Genomic DNA, 22,306 nt, shown 5'->3' on the forward strand with positions numbered 1-22,306 from the left:
TGATACATGACTTCTATTATCTAGTCTCTTTTCTCTGAATTTTTCAAGCAATCAAAGTTTCCAAGGGGAGGGCGGCTAGGTGGTGTAGCGGATAGAACACCAGCCCTGGATGAGTACCTGAGTTCAAGTCCGGCCTAAGACACTTAATAATCACCCAGCCGTGTAGCCTTGGGCAAGCCACTTAACCCCACTGCCTTACCAAAAAAAAAGTTTCCAAGGCATCCATTCTAGGCTTTCCTCTAGATGCTTTTTGCATCTTGAGTTTACTCCACATGCCTTTTCTATTATAGTTTGCTCCCAAAACAATACTAATTGTTGCAAGTGTCAGAGGGGTTACTTTCCCATGGTAAAGGTTCTCCTTCACCACTGATCTATACTCTTTTGTTTTATATTTTTAATACCTTGCCAGAACTGACTTTTAGTTGATCAGAATTGGCCCTAGTGGGGTGCCAAACTCTTGCTCTCAAACTTGATGGAGTGCTGCCCAGTCCCCTCCCCTTATGTTCTCTATATTCTGTTCTGGTTTTGAACCTGTTCTTTAATTCTCTGGTCTTACACTAACAATTCAGAGCTTGTTTTGCCTGACACTGGCGGGTTAGATCTTTGTAGCATTGGTGCTTTCAGGTTGCAGTCTTTGGCAGGTTTAAGAGCTAGGGCCATCTTGGCTGTCAAAACCTAAGCGAACGTCCAGTCTGGAATTGGGGGTCTCCATGGCAAGCAAAGAAGGAAGGGGCCCAGAGGTAAGTTTTGATGTAAGCCTGTGTTGGGTCATTGGGTCTTCCAGTGCAACCCTGATGCCAGTAGCTTGGGAAAGTCAGAGAAAGATGCCAAATGTGCTCAGGGTCAATGAGAATCAGTTCCTTATTTTGGATTCTGGATGCCCTCGACCTTGGCAATAGCTGCAGTTGTTTTATCTTTGGCACATTATTTCTGTTTTGGGACATTGAAGGATCAGAGTAAATGTCTACTATCTTGTTGCTCACATAATCCAGAAGGGGCCCAGGTTAAATCCTGTTAAGAAAGCCTGGTCTAGTGGGTAGAGAGTTGGTCTTAAAGTCAGGAAGACCTGGGTTGAAGTCCTGTCTGTGAGATATTCTGACTGTGTGACCTTGGACAAGTCACTTAATTGCTCCAAAATAACTGCCTAAACCTATCCCTTGGAGTAGCTAGGTGGTACAATGGATAGAGCCCTGACCCTGGAGTCAGGAGGATCTGAGTTCTAATGTGACCTTAGACACTTGACACTTTGGTGATCCTGGATAAATCACTTAACCCTGTTTGCCTTGCCAAATTATAATTATAATAATATTACTATTCTTTGTAGAATAGAGAAGGTGCTGTCCGTCCTTGGTAAAGGGAATTTCACCACTTGGTAGGTCCCTAGACCAATGTAATTACAGATCCACTTTCCTATTCCCTATGGGGCACCTGGAGCTAAAAACTAGTAGAAATTAAATATAAAGAAACAATGAGAAGAGAATGGAGGACAGCAGGAGACCAGGTCTGTGGAGAGAGATTGCCTATGTGTAACATTAATTAAAGATGAAAGGACAGAGGGATACATTTTAAGAAAATTTCTGAATTATTTCATTGGCATAAGAAATCCTGGATAAGGAGACGTCCTCTACAAAGGTCAATCAGCACCTTCTCTGCAATATAGAGTCTTAGTAAATAACTGGGGCAGAGGCTAAGGTAACATGCCTAGGTTTGCTCAATCAGAATGTGATTAGGGTAAGACATGAACCAAGACTGATGTGGTCATTTCTCCCATTTCTCCAGCTTCTGTTCCATGTTGTCTCTTAGCTTCTTTTTTTTTTAATTGTGTTGATGGGGGCTAACTTTTCTCCTTGCTATGAGTAGTTGTGAAGCTTCCTGAGTCATAAAGGACAAGGTGTAGAGTCTAGGAGTGTGTGTGTGTGTGTGTGTGTGTGTGTGTGTGTGTTGTACGTGAAACCTTAGGGATATCTCCGTTCCTCAGGGGCATCAGATTTCAGGAGTGAGGTGGCCATGGCTTCTTGTCTTTCCTAATTACTATCAAAGGAGAGATGCTGTCACTCTCCCTTTAGTAAATGACTTCTACAGAAACAGATTTAGGTCATAATTTAGAGCTCAAAGAGACCTTGTGGTCATCTAGTCCAGAGATGCCAAACAGCCCAAAAAACCCTGTAGTCCTGCTGGAATAAGATTAAGATAGAATTGGGAAATTTTTTAAGTACTACATAGTAAATATTTTCCATTTTCTAAGTCAACATGTGACCCACAGAGAATTGTTTGTATTTGAGTTAGACATAGATAGTCCAATCTCCTCATTTTATAGATGAAGAAATAGAGGCCCAGAGAGATTAAGGGATTTGCCCAACATCACACAGACATGCATGAGTCTACTTTTATAAATATATTTTGCTACTACTTTCCTCACCATATATTGGAAGGAGCTGCTTAAGGTCTTATTGTTGTTGAGTCATTTCAGTCATATTTGACTCTTTGTGACCCCATTTGGGGTCACATAAATATGCCAGATAGTTTGCCATTTTTTCTCTCATTTTATTTTCATGCAGGATGATTATTTTTCCCCCTTAAGGATCAATATTCCTAGTTCTTTTAAATAGTATTTTATTTTTTCCAATTAAAGACAATTTTTAATATTCATTTTTAATAAAAAAATTTTGAGTTCCAAGTTGTCTTCCTCCCTCCCTTCCCTTTGCAACTTCCTTCACTCTCTAAGAAATTAAACAATTTGTAAATATATATATATAAAATCACATAAAACAATTCCCAATTAGTCATGTTGTAAAAGAAGAAACCAAAGAAAAAACATGAAAAAAAATAAAGGAAAAAATAGTATCTGCATTCAGATTCCATAAACTCTTTCTTGGGATTGATTAGCACTTTCCATCACGAATATTTTGGACTTGTCTTGGATCATTGTATTTCTGGTAAGAGCTAAATCAATCATACTGTGCTATCCTATTTATTTTACTGATGAGAAAACTTAAGCACATAGGGTTAAGTGACCTGCCAAGAGTCACACAGTGTTTGAAGGGAGATTGAAACTCATCTTCTTTTGAGTCTTCCCAACTCCAGACCCATACTCTTTAATAGCCAGCTGTCATGTCAGTTTTACAGAAAAATATCCAAACTACCAGCTTTTACTGTACTCTAAGATATATGGTATACATGCCTTCAAAACTTAAAAAAATAGCCTTTTATGATCCCAACTAACAGCAATGATTATTGCTCTCCTACAAAGGCACTGAGGCAGCTTAGTAGTTAACAAGAATAGAAGAAAACAAGACTTTTGCAAGCTTTTCATACCTTAAGAAACTGGTTCTTTGCACATTAGTAGTATGTTCAATGACAGGTGAATCAAATTAAATAACTTCCAAGACTCTAAGAATTATAATTCCCTAGGATGAATAAGTTTATATTCTAGAGGTCCTTAGAAAAATGGTCAAAACTTATGCTTGGGGCTATCCATTTGATGTAATGCCATGTTACTTTAGGATATCTGTTGAAGTGATTAAAAACCTAAAGGATATTTTCCAGGTGAACACAATAATAGTATATAGGATGGACTGGAGTGGGAAGAGACTTGAGGGTGCAGAGTGGGTGTCATGCCAGAAGAGCATGTAGGTTTCTAGAGTCTGAAGACTTATTTTGTGCTTGATATATGAACTTGTCAGGGTAATAAGACCCCAGTCAGAAGAATGGAGAAAGATTAAGGGCCCACTTGTTAATTTTACCTCCTCTCTCTTTTCCCCTAGTATGAAATGCTTCATGTCACTCCACCGATGGGGCCACCAGATGTGGTAAGGGCCAGTCCTCTTGCAGATTCTGCTGGCTGGGTAGATGTGAACAAAGAAACTCTGCAGCACAAGAAATACCCGAATGTTTTTGGCATTGGAGACTGTACCAACCTTCCCACGTCAAAGACAGCTGCTGCAGTAGGTAGGATTAAAGAAGTGCCATTATTTTTCTAATTCAAATTTAGGCCAAGAAGTTGCTGTGATAATTAATGACAAACATTTGCTGTGTCACTTCATACTCCATTGAATCTGTGGTCAACTAGTGGAAAGGTGGGCAGAAAACTGAACTTGGAATCATAAAGACCTATTCAAATCCAACCTCAGATACTTCCTAGTTGCATGACCCTGGGCAGGTCACTTAACCTCTCTTTACCTCAATTTCCTCACTTATAAAATGAGCTAGAAGGAAAATGGCAAGTCATTCCCATTTCTTTACCAAGAAAACCCTCAAATGGGGGTCACAAAGAGTCAGACATGACTGAAATGACTGAACAATGACAAAAATTATTATGAGCTATTATCAATAGTTTTGATTTTCTTCTAGTAATGCAATTGCAGCCCATTTATGCCTATTCTTCTTATTCAACTCTTGTCTGATGTGTGAAACTCTTGTCTTCTGTGTGAAACCTTAGGGATATCTCAGCTCCTCAGTGGCATCAGATTTCAGGAGTGAGGTGGGCATGACTTCTTGTCTCTCCTAATTACCATCAAAGGAGAGATGTTGTCACTCTCCCTTTAGTAAATGACATCTACAGAAACAGATTTAGGTCATAATTTAGAGCTCAAAGAGACCTTGTGGTCATCTAGTCCATCTATATCTGTATCTGTATCTGTATCTGTATCTGTATCTGTATCTGTATCTGTATCTGTATCTGTATCTGTATCTGTATCTGTGTATCTATGTATCTATATCTGTATCTGTGTATCTGTGTATCTGTATCTGTATCTGTGTATCTGTGTATCTGTATCTGTGTATCTGTGTATCTGTATTTGTATCTGTATCTGTATCCGTATCTATATCTATATCTGTATCTATATCTATATCTATATATCTATCTCTCCACTGTGGTCATATAGTCCATATATATATATGTGTGTGTGTGTGTGTGTATCTCCCCACTACCAATTATTATATTTTCTCTCTCTTTTGACTCTGTCCCTCATCAAAAATATGTTGTGGGACAGCTGAGTGGCACAGCGGACAGAGCACCAGCCCCTGGGGCCAAGAGGCCCCAAGCCAACATCCCACCCCAGAGACCTAGCACCCACCCAGCCACATGGTCCTGGACACAGGAGTGTTAACCTCTTTATACAAGAATGTAAACTTCTTTGAGGTCAAGACTTGTCTCACTTTTGTGCTTGTACACTCAGCCCTTAGAACAATGTTTGACACAATACATATAATAAATGTTTCTGTCATTCATTTATGTTTTGTCCTAGGAATTGTTGTTCTTTGTTCTTTAAGGAGGACTAATGACATTACAAGGGTGATGTCCTGACTTACTAGTGATTTAGATTTAGGTGAGACAAAGCTGTGAGAAGTCATGAACCTTTCTCCTAGAACAGAAAAATGATACCCTATTGTTGTGGTGGTTCAATCCTTTCACTCATGTCCAATTCTTCATGACCCCATTTGTGGTTTTCTTAGGAAAGATCCTGGAATGCTTTGCTATTTTTTTCTCCAGCTCATTTTACAGATAAGGAAACTGAGGCAAACATGGTTAAATGACTTTTTCCAGGGTCATAACAGCTGTAGGTTTCTGAGACTGTATTTGAATTCAGAAAGAGGAGTCTTCCTGATTCCAGGCCCAGTATTCTATCTACTTCACCACCTAGCTGCGTCATAATGACACCTAGAAAGGTTTATTTCAAAGAAGTAAATTACAGATGTCCAAGTTAAATAAATGTTGGCATTCCCTCCAAAAGCTGCTGCTGATATTCATTAAAAAGAACCAGGAATTCTGGTGGAGAGATGCAGCCTGAATCTCTTCTGTTTCCTGTTTGAAGTTGACAGCCCTGTTAATTCCTTTCTGGAAAAAGCTGATTTATCAGTTTGTTAGTGAGAGGAGAGATTGGGCATGTGCAGGGGTAGTCTGTCAATGTTTAACACTCAGCTCTCTGTAGAAGAGATTCATGACAGACTTTTAAATTATAGTATGATTAACATTTCCCCCCATCACTTTCTTAAGTCTAGAAAATCAACAAAGAAATAAATTAAGCCCTAATTTGTAGCATTTATAAATTCCTGATGTATAAATTAATGCTCACATTGGAAATTTAACACCTAACTTTCATGAGCCAATGTAATTACGTGTGTGTGTGTGTGTGTGTGTGTGTGTGTGTGTGTGTGTGTGTGTGTGTTTGTGTGTGTGTGTATTGAAACAGATGACTATGAACCTGCCTCCACCACTAGAGATTTTTGGGAATCCAAAAATGGAAAGAATAAGGAAGATGAGAGAGTTTGTGAACATGAGGATGTATGTGACCTTTCTGGTGGTGGGTCACATCTCCTGCCCACCAACCTACCTTGTTTACAATAAAATTAATTCTCAAACTGATGTAATAAAATGAATAGTACTTTACTGACAGTTCATTTTTCTCCTATAGCTGCTCAATCTGGAATACTTGACCACACAATTTCCCTAATAATGAAGAATAAACAACCAGTCTACAAGGTACCATGCTGTTGTAAGATTTACTTAGCTCAGGGTATATGAAAATCTTTCTTATTAGCTTACCTGGGGCTTACCCCCATTTTTACCATGATTAATTATTATATAGAGAAAAAACAAATAAACCTCTATTTTATAGACTTTAAAAGTACATTTTACTTAAGAGAAATGTATGTCACTTTCTTTTCCTGATTCCTTATTTCAGTATGATGGGTATACATCTTGTCCACTTGTTACAAACTACAACAAGGTGGTGCTTGCTGAGTTTGACTACAATGCTCAACCTCTAGAAACCTTCCCCTTTGACCAGAGTAAAGAGAGATTCTCCATGTATGTTATGAAAGCTGATTTGATGCCTTTTCTCTATTGGAATGGATTGCTGAAGTAAGTATTGTTTCAATCACATACAAAATTAATCTTAAGAAATTCTAGAATATTATTGTAACCCTGATTGAGATCAAGAGAAATAATTCCAGAGAAATGGTCCTCTTTTAGAGAAATAAGTGAATTTTGCACAGCACTTTACATATATTGTCTCATTTGAGCCTGATAACCTTGTGAAGGAAGTGGGATGGGTATTATTATTCTCATTTTACAGAAAAAGAAGCTTAGTCTTAGAGAGGTTAAGGGACTTTTCAGGGTTCTACAACTAGCAAGTTTCAAAGGTAATATTTCTTTTTCAAATAATCTTTTTTTTTTCAAACTTTATTTATTTTTGACATTGTAGGCAATGGGGTTAAGTGAGTTGCCCAAGGTCACACAGCTAGGTGATTACGAAGTACCTCAGCTGGGATTTGAACTGAGGTCCGAAGTGATGGCCTGACTTCAGAGGCTATTGCTCTATCCACTGCACCACCTAGCTGCCCCCTTTTAAAATAATCTTAATAGTATTTTTATTTTTTCCAATTATATGTAAAGATAGATTTCAACATTCATTTTTAACCTTTTAAATTTATTTTTTTTATAATTTAAGGCAATGGGGTTGAGTGACTTGCCCAGTTGCTAGGCAATTATTAAGTGCCTGAGGCTGGATTTGAATCAGGTCCTCCTGACTCCAGGGCCAGTGCTTTATTCACTTAGCTACCCCTCAACATTCATTTTTGCAAAATTTTGAGTTCCAATTTTCTCCCTCTCTCTTTTCCCTCCCTACTTATCCAAATCAGCAAGTGATTTGGTAGGTTACACTAATCTGTAATTTTTATTTTAAGTATCTTCACTTTTGTTTATTAATTATACATCCTTTCCCTGTCTTTTTTTTTTTCATAATAGGGGCTTCTGGAATGGCCCAGGCTATTTGCGGAAGTTGCTACATTTGGGTAGACATTAGAGATAACTGAAGACCTGTATTCCTGACCAGTCTCCTCCAATGGAAGGTTTCTAATCTCAAAATACTGCCTTCAACCCAAAGCAGAATGAAGGGCTTAAAGCTTAAACCTATAAATAACTTGTACCCTTACAATAGCTTCCTTCCTCATTTGTCTTTGAAGGAGCCACCTTGCTGGCTTGCTCACCTAAATGAAAGGGTTTAATCTTTATGTCATGACATATATACCAATGTTGATATTGGTATCAAAACTCTATTATCATAATAGTGGGAGTGAAATACCACACTGCTATTTTTCTCCAACATGAATATTCAACATCAATCTTAAATAATTTATTTTAAAAAAGCAAGTCACAGATGACCAAGTTAACCATAGATTTTAGTATTTTTGTGGATTTTAGGTGAGGCTGATTCTTACATAAGTGGTCAAATTGCCAAACTGGGAGAGACATTGTTTTCAGACCATGAGATATCACAAGACTGCTGAAGTGGTGAACAGCATCACTTTCAAAAGGGAATGCTAGTGTCTATCCCTGTGAATGTTTTATTGATACATTAAATTATTTTGGTGTGCTGAGCCTATATATCTTCTTATAGAGTCTTTTATTGACTTCCTCCTAGTTCTCTTTCTCTATGTCTGTATGTAAACACACATGTATATATAAATAAAATACACACATATAATATATATTATATAAACCTATGCACATATAGATATAGATATACATCTTCATGACTCTTCATGACACCATTTGGGGTACACACACACACACACACACACACACACACTTACACCAAGTGCATGTTATTCCTGGGAAGAAAGACATTAATTGCTGAGGGGACCAGGAAAAGTCTCATTCAGTTTAAGCTGAGTCTTGAAGGGAGAACAGGGATTCAAGAGGCTAAGATGGATATTTATGACATAGGGGGACAATATATGCCATGGGGGACAGCTGGTGCAAAAACCCAGAGATTGTAGACAGTTTTGTGTGAGGAAGAACAGGAAGCATAGTTTTTTTTTTTTTTGGATTGTAAAGTTTATGGATGGGAGTAATGTATTCCAACTTTAGAAAGGCAGGATGATGTCAGGTTTTGAAGAGTTTTAAATGCCCCAAAGAAGAGTTTATATTTTATTCTAAATGTAATAAGGAACCATTGGGGTTTATTGTGGAAGAGGGGTGGTGGTGATAGGGTTTGAACAGTACTTTAGGAAAATCATTTTGGTTGCTGAGTGTGGTAATGAATGGATTGGAGTTGGGGATATTAGAGGCCAGGAGACCGATTAGGGGACCATTGCAATAGTCCAGGTGAGAGGTAATAATGGCTTGATTTTGGGTGGTAACTGTAAGTAGAAGGAATATGGATTCAAGAATTGTTGTGGAAATAGAAATGATAAGATTTAACAGGTGATATTTGGGGCAAGTAAGAATAAGAAGTCCAGGATGACACCAAGATTGTGAACCTAGGGGACTGGAAGAGAATGATGGTGTGCCTTGCAAAGATGGGGAATTTTGGAAGCAGATGAGTTATTAAGGGAAAAATGAGTTCTGTTTTGGATATACTGAGGTGAATTGCCTATGGGATATTTAATTTGATGAAATGTTCAATGGGAAGTTGATAATATAGGACTGCAAGTGAGGAGAGAGGTCAGGGTTAGATATTTATATATGATAGTTATTTCTATAGAGGTAGTATGGTAGGACAAATACATTTCAATATTTTCCCCCAAACATGTGTTAGGTTCACTCCTCTTTCCTCCTGCAATAGGAATTAGTTTTCCCTAAAGGGGCATAAAGTAGTTCTGGGACACTGTTGGTTCCTGTTTCTCTGATGCAGTCTTCTGGTTATTTAAGGGCTTAAAAGCCTCAGCTACTTGGTATCTGAACTTCTTAGACTTGGTGGGTACCTAAGGCCACAACATATTGGCATATCTTGGTCTAATGACCTACTGACCAGATGTATCTCCATAAGGAGGACAGGTAGACTTAGCTTACTAAAGTTGAAAATGAGTCTGACTCTACCCCTGTTACATATACTTACTGTATTAGGTCAAAATAAGCCTTTTTGTTAATTGTTTAGTGACTTATAAATACCTCATTTCATTTCCAAATTTAACCCAATCGGGGCGGCTAGGTGGCACAGTGGATAAAGCACCGGCCCTGGAGTCAGGAGTACCTGGCTTCAAATCTGGTCTCAGACACTTCATAATTACCCAGCTGTGTGGCCTTGGGCAAGCCATTTAACCCCATCTGCCTTGCAAAAAAAAAATGTGGTGCAAATTTAACCCAATCCAAGTCCTTGGCTTGATCATTAGCCTGACTTCTTGCAGATAATAATCAAACCTTTGAAGGCTGATAAGGTCACCAAAGAAGGAAATGTAGACAGAAAAGAGAAAGGAGCCTTGAGTCATAGTTATAGATAGGAAGAAGGCATTGATGATTATACATTAAAAGAGATTGTGAAAGGAGAATAAATAGGAAAAATAAGAAAAGCAAGAGAGAGCAGTGTGACCACTTTCCAAAATACCATACCTTAAAACAAAATAAAAATCCAGATCAGAGAAAATCTTTGTGAGGAAAGGTTAGTTGATATTAAATGCCATAGAGAAGTCAGTCAGGATGAGGATTGAGAAAAAGTCTACTAGATTTGACAAATCATGAACAATTTCAGTTTAGTTCTGAAGTCAAATTTCAGATGGATCAGAAGATGAGAGGAAGTAGAAGAAATATGTGTTAGAAGCTTTTTAAGGGAGTTTGAATGATAAAGGGGAGAATATTAAAAGTTGATGGATAACAGGGATGGTAACATCTGCTGAGTTTTTTTGAAGGATGGGGGAGACTTTGATAAGTTTTTAGGTAGCAGAAAAGGATATAGTAAAGATAAAGAGAGATTAAAAATGAGAAAACTTGGTATATTTTCTGTCTTGGAGAGGACTGCTAAAGGAAGTTTGTTCCAATTATTTATGTGTTTCTTTGTATATAGGTACATTTATAGATAATGAATAGAAGTTTGACCATAGATTCTGGAACATCTTTATTTAAAGTCCTATCCTGATATGTACCAGCTATGTGACAAGTTACTTAGTGTCTCAATACCCTGGACTCATCTAAGACTACTATATAAGTCATGTATAACACCAGGTGAATTATTCATCTGTGTGAATGGAGAAAGTTCCTGCATCAGGAGCCCCCATATTAATTGTATCAATAAGCTAAACACCAATAAAGAAATCTGCATTAAGCTGTATGCCTCTGAGGAGAGCAGGGAGGAAATTAGCATTTATATTACACTATTTGTCAGACACTTTGCTAAGTGATTTAAAAATATTAGTTCATCTGAGTCTCATCACAACCTTGCAAGGAAACTGAGGCAAAGTGACTAGCCCAAGGTTACAGAGCTACTAAGTGTCTGAGGCTAGATTTGAACTCAGGGCTTCCTGATACCCTGAGTTCTATCCACTGTATCACCTGGTTTCCTCTGAAGGATTTAATTTCTCTCAACATTTTTCACTATTCATATCTCCATTAAGAAGTTGAAGCAAGGAATAAATGATAACTATAATAATATAATACATAATATAATTAAAAATATAATGACAGTATTCACACTCAATTTTACTAGGAATATTCTAGGAAAGAATGAATAGTTAAGAATGACAATAAGATTTAGGGATTGTATATAGATAGACTAGTTTAGCTCTCTTTTCTTTCTATTAATTCCCTTCTACCTTTTGAACCATTTGGAAATATCAAAAATGAGTAGAAAGGGAAATGAAAGGAGAAAAGTGGGTTTAGTGAGCCTGCAGCATATCATCAACAGGGATATGAGAAATGGGGGAAAACCTCATGGAGGACAAGTATGATTGGAAAAGAAGATGAGCTGCTCATGACAGAGAAACTGAGGTTCATTCACTCATTCAGCAAATTTTTTTGATTTATTTTTTCAATTACATGCAAAGATAGTTCTCAACATTCATCTTTTTGTAAGCTTTTTAGTTCCATATTATCTCCTTTCTCCCTCCAAATGACAGCGAGTATTCTGATAGATATAATCAGGTTTAACCATATTAGTCATGTTGTGAAAGAAGAATCAGAACTAAAGGGAGGAAATCATTTGAAACAAAATTTTTTTAAAGTTTTTTATTTTTGGAGGCAACCAAAATTGTGACTTGCCCAAGGTCAGGCTAGTAACTAGTAAGTGGCTGAGACTTTGCACTTAGATCCTCCCAACTCCAAGGGCTGTTCAGTAAATGTTTTATGAGCAGCTGTTTACGAGGCATTCCAGGGGGAAGTAAAGAGAAATCAAATAGAATCCTTCTCTTATAGGGCTAAAAGTCTAATAGGGGAAATAAGAAAGGGACATAGATATTCATTATATTTGGTGAAGGTACAAAATGTTCTTGTTTTGTTGCCCAAGAGCAAGTAAGATTTTGGTGGAGAAAGGTGGTTTTTCAGATGTCTTGAAGATTAGGTAAAAATTAGGCAGAGGGAGTAGAGAACGGCCTTCCAAATGGGAGGAATTGGGTGGTATATGAAAAGGGTTTCAGTGAATTTGGGCCACAATGATGCAGTTGGGGTTTGCTCTGGGATGCAGACTTCAGCCCTAATCATTCTATGTTAGTGAAATTACAACACAAACTTTGGCACTAGAAAATTGCTGACTCCCTTTGGAGTCAACCTGGGAACTCTATTGTAGGCTTAGCTAGAGGGACATGTGTTTCTTGGGAAGATTATCAGACACAATGGCCTCTCTGACTTCTATTCTGTGAACTAGGAAAGGTTACAGAGGTGAGTTATGAAAGGTCAAAATATAGTCTCTTTTCGATAAAGGAAATTTGAAATTTTAGGAATGAATGGGAAAAAATTTATTAAACACTTACTAATGGGCAAAGCACTGAGTGCTTTGTGCTCCAGACAGTAATAGAAAAGTAAGATAGTTCTTGTTCTCAAAGAATTCAGTCTAACAGTGAGATATAACAAATGAAAGGGTTCATGGAAAAATCTCATGGTCTTTAGGGAACTGCAGAAGAACAATGGCCTTTAGTATCAATTCCATTAAACTATATTAGTTTATGATCCTGAATTATTTGGCAATACCAAGTACCTTGGCCTAGAAAACTGATTTCCATTTTTATTTTATTTTGAATAGCAATGGAAGTGGAGACTGTAGCACCTGGAGAGACAGTTGCCACAAGGAATGCTTATTTGGCTTATAGCTGTAGAAGAAGGACTGGTGGTTTTTTTTTGCCGGGGGCGGGGGGGAGAGCTGCTATTCCCTGTACTCTTGGACTTCCCTAATTTATGGTGACAAGTGGTCAGTTGCAGAGATGACAGACCTCTTTATCAAAAGGGATTACTACTCTGATTGATGACCCTGTGTGTGTATGTGTGTCTATAAGCAGAGCAGGTGGTCTGAGAAGACCTATTCCAGAGATCTTGAACTCATACCCCTAATTTAGGATTGGGCAAGAATTTATCTGGTCTAGTTCCCTTATTTTATAAAAGAGGAAATCAAAAGCCAGAGAGGTCAGTCTTCCTTTGTGACTTGGGGGCACAAGAAAAAAAGGTGAAAACCAACTATTTTTTTCCCCCTCAGTCTATTGACAGTCATGCCTTAGTCTATGGGCAGCTAGGTGGCATAGTGGATAGAGCACTGACCTTGCAGTTAAGAGGACAGGAGTTCTAACATGATCTCAGATACTTGACACTAATTAGCTGTGTGACCCTGGACAAGTCACTTAACCCTGATTGCCTCACATCCAAGGCCATCTCCAATTATATTGACTCTTATCTGGCCACTGGTCCCTGGAGAGAGTCCACTGGACTCTGGAGGAGAAAGTGAGGCTGGTGACTTAGCCTAGCACCCCCTCACTCAAATTCAATTCATGTTTGTCATGGTGGTCTTCAAGAATGAAGGACAAATATTGTAATACCTTTAATTTGTACCTCAAATAAGGATGGAGTCCCTCTGACTAGACTACTGTATGCCACTTTTTAGTTTACAGATTGAGCAAGTAGGAAACAGAAGTAATTTTTCTGTAACTAAAGATTTCCTGTTTATCAATAAGGATACCAGTAATCCCTCTGAGGGAACAGTTTGACTCTGCTCCTATGGGAGAGAGATAAAAGACTTTAGAGGTAGTTAAGAAAAGCTAACATTACTTTATTGAATATTGAGTTTTTAAAATTCCCTGAATTATAAGATTCAACCACCAATAAAATACCAAATTATTTTATAGCATGCAATATAAAACCCTATAAAGTTACTGTTATTATGCATTTCAGATATAGCACAGGGCAACACCCAGGAAATAATACTGGGCAGAGGTAAGAATTTAATCAAACTGCACACATGGGTAAAACTGACAATCATCTCAGCCCTCCTTTCTGTACTTATTTCTCTTATGAATCTCTACTGTAATGTTTCCTATGGGCAGTGCTCCAGTTCTAGGCCTATTTCTCAACTGCCCTGCCTCTATCAGATCTTATCCATCTAACTTGCCATTTCATAAAATGCTATAGTTACATTTTCTCATTCAATATGTTACCTATTGTTTCTAACTTTAAAGTTATTAATAAATATGTTAAATAGAATTCCACTAGATGCTTCACTCCATGTTGACACTGATCCATTAAATTTTCTGTAGTAGCTGTGACCAGGAGAGTCTAGTGGAATGAAAATTAGAGAAGATGAAAGAAGAGTTGAATGAAGTAGAAAAATGAATAGAGAGAACAAGTGAAAAATAAAAGATATGAAGAAATGAAAGACTTTAGAGAGAAAGAGAATAAAGGATATGAAGAAATGAAAATTTTTAGAGAACAACTGAGAATAAAGAATATAAAGAAATGGAAAACTTTATAGAGAACAGGTGAAAATAAAGGATATAAAGAAATGGAAGACTTTAGAAGCTTGAAGCATTTAAAAAAGAATAGTAGGCAGAGATGATTTTTTTTTTTTGAGGCATCTCTTTCATTGTGGGAAACAAGCTTGGGAAAATTAAGTCTTCTTATTCTTCCGTACTGGAGAAAAATGAGCTTAAATTCTAAAACCAGTGTTAGTGACTGAGAGATGAACATTAGCTGTAGATAATCAACTTTATGACAGGGGCCATTTGATTTGCAGTTAAATCTGTCAGTCGAAAAATATTTATTAAGAAACTCCTATATTCTAGGCACTGTGCTAACCCTTTACAAAGAAAGGCAAAAAACAGCATCTACACTTGATGTCAGTCTAATGGAGAAGACAACATGCAAACAACTCAATCATTAAACATTTATTAAATAACTATGATAAGTTGGATATTATGCTAAGCACTAGGGATACAAAAGAAGCAAAAGAGAATGCCTGCCTTCAAGGAACTTACAATGTAAAAGAAGATACAACGTGCAAAAAAAATCTATAAAACAAGTTATATGTAAGATAATTAGGAAATAATTGAAAGAGGGAAAGGCATATTAAGAGGGATTGGGGAAAGACCTTCCTGTAGAAGGTAAGATTTTAACTAGCCTAGAAGGAATCCAGGGATGCCCAGAGACAGATATGAGGATGGAAAGAATTTTAGATATGGGGTAACAGCTTTATTCTAGTGAAAAGATCACTGGTTTGAGAGTCAAGAGACTCAGTGCAGACATTGTCCCAATTCCTCCACTTCCAGGCTTTGTAACTTTGGTTAGAGAAGTAATATGGAATAGTGGATGGAGAATTAGCATTGAAACTGAAAAAGTGAGTTCAAGTACTGTCTCTGATACACAGTAACTGTGTGCCCTCAGGCAATCACCAGAGAATTTCTCATACCAAGGAATTTGTATGCACATTTTCTATTTCCTCTAATGGTTTCATTTTTGTCTGTTTCTGATGATCTATAACAGTCTGTTCAGTCATTTTTCAGTTATGTCCAACTCTTTGTGACTCCATTTGGGCCTTTCTTGGCAGAGATCCTGGAGAGTGCTTTTGTTATTTCCTTCTCCAAATCATTCTACAGATGAGGAAACTGAGGCAAACAGGGTGAAGGGACTCGCTCAGGGTCACAAATCTAGTAAGTGTCTGCAGCTGGAATTGAACTCAGGGATATGTCTCCCTGATTCCAAGCCTATCTTGCTGCTCAATAAATGGTGTTATTGTTCAGTTGTGTTCTACCCTATGACCAGTGCTCTATCCACTGTGCTACCACTCCAGCCCACCCCCCAAATCATTCTGGGTTACAACAACAACCAAAAATAAATGGAGATTATCAGAGGAGGTGAAAAGGAAAAAAATTAACCCCAACCAAAACACTAAGAGTTGGGGGTGGTTTGATATTTCATTCTGAGAAAGGAACGTGAGCAGGAGGCACTTAGAATGACCACATCCTCGTGCCTTGACTAACTGTAAGTAGCTCAGGAAATAATCTAAGCAGATTTTCTGGGTGCAGAGAGCAAAGAGCCAAACAAAAAGAGAACAGAACTGAAGGAGATTTCAGGAGGATAAATGGCTGAACAAGAAAAATAATCTCAGAATCTTATTTTTGTTGCACAGCTTCTCTATTCAAATAATATCTTCGGGGATTCTATTCTTTTCTTTAGTTATATAATTCTATGGAAACCACCTTCAGTAGCATTACTCTTTTTCCTGTTTGATTTCTTAAAGAAGATGATCCTTTGAAAGTACATTCTAGTTTATTCTCTCCTGGTCAGAGTTCTAGGATTCTTTGAAGGGTTTGTGGGGGAATTGTCTCTTCTCTAATTCTATTGACTCAAATACTTACCTACTGAGTTCCTTTCATTATAAAGGACCTGTGCCTAGTACCCCAATTCCTTTTATCCATTTAATATCATGTAACTTTTACAAAAGGATTTTTAACTGGAAAATATGATAAGAACAAATAAATGTACAAACATTTTACCCAATATCACTAGTATACATTGCCCTTTGCCATCTCTGTCTCTAGAGTAGTAAACTCAAAACTAGATAGCAGAGTGGGTAAAGCATTGGTCTTGAAATTAGGAGAATCTTAGTTCAAATTGGCTTCAGACACTTAACTAGCTGAGTGACCTTGGACAAATCACTTAACCCTGATTGCCTTGTATCTAGGACCATTTCCAGTCCTGATCCATATGTGGCCCCTTGATCCATATGGCTCCAGAGCAGAAAGAGAAACTGATGTCTTAGCACAGAAATCCCATTGCTCAAATCCATTCCCTGATGTTAAGGTCTTCTTTGAGAATGAAGGACAAACATCATCATTAAGCTCAAAGTTTACACAGCACTGGAGAAAAATGAATATTAATAACCAATGATTTGGAGATACCCAGAGTTTTCCCTTTTTCTAAAGTCCTGATTTCAAATTTTCAGTCCCTTGAAAGATATTACTGATAATGAGATTGGATTAACTTTCTTGTTCAGACCCTACCTTGGAAGCCATCGTACTCTGCTTAGATTTGGGTGGGATAAATTCTTAATAGATTGTCCAAGATTGGGAGGGGGGGGCTTAAAAGTAAAAGAAATAACCAAAGTTCATTTGAATAGCTTCAGCCCCTCATTGTAATATTCATTATTTCATTAATTGCTAACCAATCAGTTGATTCCACCCTCGGGAACACTACTCTTCTAATGGGCATATAAGCTGTGAACCCATCCCCATGATTATCTTTGGTCTAAGAGAGAGAAATTGTCAAACGACCAACTTTTTTATTAAAATACTAGTATTATTAATAAAATGATTAAATTATCCAGAAATTATATCTCTTGAACTTTTTAAACACCACTCACCAAATTTATGTCCAAAGTTGGCATCACTCCAGATAGATACTTCTGAGGAGTCCCAAAGGTCACCATGAAGAACTCTCTATTATTTAAGGCATTGATTCTACCCTGGTTCTAGGTGTACTGCCAATTTTATCAGATTCTGGAATTCCAAGATGCTGATCTGACTGTTTTTTAAATCTTTTTGAATTCTATTTTTTCCAATTACATTTAAAGAAAGTTTTCAACATTTATCTTTTTGTAAATTTTTGAGTTCCATATTTTTTTACCTCCTTCCTTCCCCTCAAGTCCCCAGCAAGCAATCTGATATAGGTTATATATGTGATACAACCACTTGATGACCATTTCAACTTAATAGTTCTTAAGGCTCTACTTCCTTTACCTAGAAATGATGAGAAAGTTTAAGAATGGAAGCTAATTTCTCAGATGGCTTATGCTGTCTTTTTTGAGACACCAACAATTTTGGCTAAACAGCAAGTTGAAAAAGGTTTCTTTCAATTACATTGTTAGTCAGCCGGCACTAGTTACAGAATGACAATGCATACTTCACAGTTTCTTCAATGCATTCCCTAATGTATCATCATAATTCTCCTGGAAGCAAGTTCCCTAGCTTCTCCATGTGAAGAGGTTGCATCAGCTCAGTAAACTGGAATAATTTGCACATCCACCTATACCTCATTATATGCATATTTTTCAGAAACTGTTTCTAATTGACTTTTAGAAGAAATTATTTGAGTTATACTGTGTGGGGGCAGGGAGATGGTATGGTAGAGCATCAGTCCTGGAGGCAAAGAGGACCTGAGTTCAAATTTAAGTTAAGACACTTACTGGCTGTGTGACACAGGGCAAATCACTTAATTCCCATTGCCTCAAAAAAATTAGTGATTGGAATCCTAAATTAGGAACTGAAAAATTACATTATTTCATAATTAGTTTATCTTAATACAATTAGAATGAAAATGAAAGTAAAATAAATGCATTCCAGAATATAAAATACTGATACAATGGATAAAGCTTTAAGTCTATGGCTGTACCATCAATTATGTATGACCTTGATCAAGTAGAATAACACCTTTGGTCCTCATTTTCCTCATCCATAAAATTAGGACATCATAGTAGATCATCTCCAAGATCCTATAAAACGGAAATTGAAAAGTAACTAGAGAAAAACCTTGCTATCTCAATATTTATGGTAGACATTAACAAAATTTATTTTTAGAAACTATTTCCTAATAAATTATTAAAAATATGATCAAACAGTTCTCAAAAGAATTGAAAACTATTACCCTAAACATGAAAAAATACCCCAAAACACTAATAAGAGAAATACAAACCAAATAGACCTGCTGTTTCACCTTGTACTCTGCAAATTGGCAGATGACAAAAGACAGTTAATATTGGAGATATTATGTACACACTGGTAGTACATTGTTGGTAGAACTGAGTATTATTTTAACTATTTTGGAAAGCAATTTGGAATTAAGTGGCTAATATGTTTATCCCTTTGATCCATAGATTCCATTACTGGGCTTATACCTCAAGGAGGTTATTGTTAAGAAGTTTTCTTGTACAACAAAATATTCATATTGTTCATTGTTTCTGAGTCTTTGTGGGATTTTCTTGGCAAAGATACTTGAGTGGTTTGCTCCTTCCTTCTCCAGTGGATTAAGACAGAGATTAAAAGGACTTGTTCAAGATAACACAGCTAGTCTGAGATGGATTTTAACTCAGGCCTTTTTGACTATAGTTCTAGAACTCTGTCTACAATCCTAGCAGTCTCCTAAAATATTTATATTAGCACTTTTTTTGTAATAGCAAAGAATTGGAAACTAAGTAGATGCCCATAGATTGAGCAATGTCTAAACAAATTATGGTACAAGAATGTAATGGAATATTATGATGTAAGAAATGACAAATCTATTGAATATAGAAAAGTATGGAAAGATCTACTCAAACTGACAGAAGAGCTACAAAAACAATGTACCCTATTCCTACAATAGGAAAGGGGAAGAAAAACTAGACACACAAATCAAAAGTGAATGTTACAAAATTTTAAAGAATAAACATGGCACAGAAAAGATGAAATAGGAGAAGAAACTCCTAATCCACTTCCTTGCAGAGATGTGAGATCTGCCTCCGGTTTGGGGAAGGGAAGGGTTTTTTGTTTTGTTTTTTTTGGATAATGTTGAATTTGAGATGCTTATAGGACACCCAGATGAAGATGAACATGAAGTTGGAGTTCAAAAGAGAGAGCAGGATAGAGATAGAAGCCTACTACAATAGAAATGATCCTTGAATCAATGGGAATTGAGATCACCAAAGGAGAGAGTCTAGGGGAAAAAAAGATAGTCTTGGGAGATGTTCCAGCCTTATTGGGCAGCAGCAGATGATTTAGTAAAAGTATGGAAGGGAATAGAGACAAATTAGAGAAAGAAATGTTCTATAAGTCAAGAGTGGAGGGAGTGTCCAGGAGGAGGAGGAGGTGGTGGTAGACAGTGGCAAAATATGCAGAGAATTCAAATAGAAAGAGTCCTGAGAAAGCCATTGAATTTAGCAATTGGGATCTTTGGGTTCCTTGGAGAAAAACAGTTTAAATTATGTGTTTGGGGTTGGAATAATGGTAGGATTCAGCCAGTTAGGACTGGTTTGGTAGTTCCACTGACTCTACCTAATTTTATGTTGAGTTTGGCAAACTGGTTGTTAATTTATTTGAATCCCACCTCTGGGTTGAATACCAGAATGTAAGGGATCAAGAAGGGAATAGGAGGTGAGAAGACCAAGGTAAAGAGGGTGGACAACATTATCTAGGAGTTTGGCTATGAAGAGGGGGAAAAGGTTAGATAATACTTTGAGGAGATGATAGTGCCAAGTGATTTTTTTTATAAGCATGATGGAGACCTGGGCATGTTCGTGGATAGTGCAGAAAGAGCCAGTGGGTAAGCAGAAACTGAAGATGAAAGAAAAAAAGAGTGGTTGTGTTCACAAGCTTCTGCTGTATGTGGAAGCAAGAACACAAGCAGAGGGCTTAGCCTGGGCAAGAAGTCCTATGTCTTCATCAGAGACTGTCTCAGGATAGCCAAAGGTTCTATTTCAGAGTTTGCCATTTTTTAATAGGAGGCACATTTATCCTTCTGTGTGTCAGTTTAAACACAATGCTAGACAAGGAACCTGGGTGTCAAAGTCTCTTTTGCCCCCCTAAAGCTTCTCATAAAAATTAGCCCAAGTAAAGGTCTCCATTACTGATACTAGCCTGGGACAAGGTAACTCCAATTCCTAAAGTCTACTTTCTCCAGGCATCATTGTCCTACTTAAGGAAGTTCTCCCAATGGTTGAGTATGATAAACATGACAAAGAATCCAAATTATTTCTTAAACTTCAATAATTTCTCTAGAGACATCTAGAGAATCTCTGGTAGAATCATTCAAATTAGCCAAGACTTTTTCCTGCTTAAACATTTTTTTGTGTGTGTGTGTGGAGATGGCAAATAGACACAAAAAACAAAATTTATGCTGGAAAGCCAGGAAAGTGAAAAATAATTAAATGGAGCAGGCACTTTCAGAAGTTGGTTGTGAAATTATTCCCATTGACCCTCTTTCAGAGGACTCAGAAAACATTACTTTGAGAAGATTCTGGACTGAAACAAAAGGGTGGAAGTGTACACTTTATCACTGGAAAAAAAAGGTCAGTGACTAAAGAGACTAGCAAAATAGAGAAATATAAACATTTAGCTGAATTTTGTTACCCAACTGTTGATAATAATGGCCAGATTCACAACACAGACAGGTGGTGATCAGGTACAAACAGTTTGGGGTGTGTGTGTGTGTGTGTGTGTGTGTGTGTCTGTCTGTCTGTCTATCTGTGGCTGTGTGTCTGTGTCTGTATCTGTGTGTCTGTGTGTGTGTGTGTACAAATCATAGAAGGGAAATGGTGATTAGGTATTAGCTGATAACTTCTTTAAACATTGTGCAATTGATGGACATCCCTTTAGTTTCTAATTCTTTGACACCACAAAAAAGTTGCTATAAATAATCTTTGATTTGTAGGTCCTTTCTCCTTTCCTTTGATCTCTTTGAGATACAGACCTTATAGTGTTATTCCTAGGACAAGGGAATTAAGATATTTTATTGTCCTTTGGACATAAGAACCGTAACTTTTTAAAAAGTTGAAATACAAATCCTTCCAGGTTCTGAGTGAGGTGAGCAGAACCAGAAGAACATTATACACCCTAACAGCAACATGGGAGTGATAATCAACTTTAATGGACTTGCTCATACCAACAGGGCAACAATCAGGCAAATTTTGGGGCTCTGTGACAGAGAATGTGGAATTTGAACAAAGACCAAGGACTATTACCTTTAATTAAAAAAAAGTCTTATTATGTAATTCTGCTATATCTCATACTATATGTTTCTTCCTTAAGGATATGATTTCTCTTTCATCACATTCAACTTAGATCAATCCATACTATGGGAATGATGTAAAGACTAGAAAACTGCTTTCTGTAGGGGGTGGGTGGGGGGAGACGGGATTGGGGGGAAAAAACTGTAAAACTCAAAATAAATGAAACTTCTAAAATTTAAAAAGAATAAAAAAATTAAAATAACTTGAGAATGGTCATGATCATTCAAACTTTTTACCAAATAAATTTAAATTTAATTGTCAAAATTTTATATCTAATTTTTTAAAAAGTAAAACAATAACATTTTCTGGCATGTAAAAACCCATAAACATTTGAAATCAAACTCTCTTGGAGGATCTGTAAT

General features: G+C 37.0%; 1 protein-coding gene across 6 annotated transcripts in view; it reads left to right on the forward strand.

The window, feature by feature from the left end:
• Positions 1-20,290, forward strand: part of SQOR (sulfide quinone oxidoreductase) — an 83,880-nt gene extending 63,590 nt beyond the window's left edge. For 5 of the 6 annotated variants that reach the window (XM_074235340.1, XM_074235338.1, XM_074235341.1 and 2 more), the window contains 4 exons: positions 3,765-3,948; positions 6,414-6,481; positions 6,684-6,862; positions 7,748-14,442. In XM_074235340.1, coding sequence (XP_074091441.1) covers positions 3,765-3,948; positions 6,414-6,481; positions 6,684-6,862; positions 7,748-7,805 — 489 coding nt within the window. In that variant the 3' untranslated portion in view covers positions 7,806-14,442. The other variant, XM_074235342.1, reaches the window with a different exon arrangement.
• Positions 20,291-22,306: the final 2,016 nt, after the last annotated feature.

Source organism: Macrotis lagotis, chromosome 4 (genome assembly GCF_037893015.1).
Source record: "Macrotis lagotis isolate mMagLag1 chromosome 4, bilby.v1.9.chrom.fasta, whole genome shotgun sequence".
In the NCBI taxonomy this organism is placed as follows: Eukaryota; Metazoa; Chordata; class Mammalia; order Peramelemorphia; family Peramelidae; genus Macrotis; species Macrotis lagotis.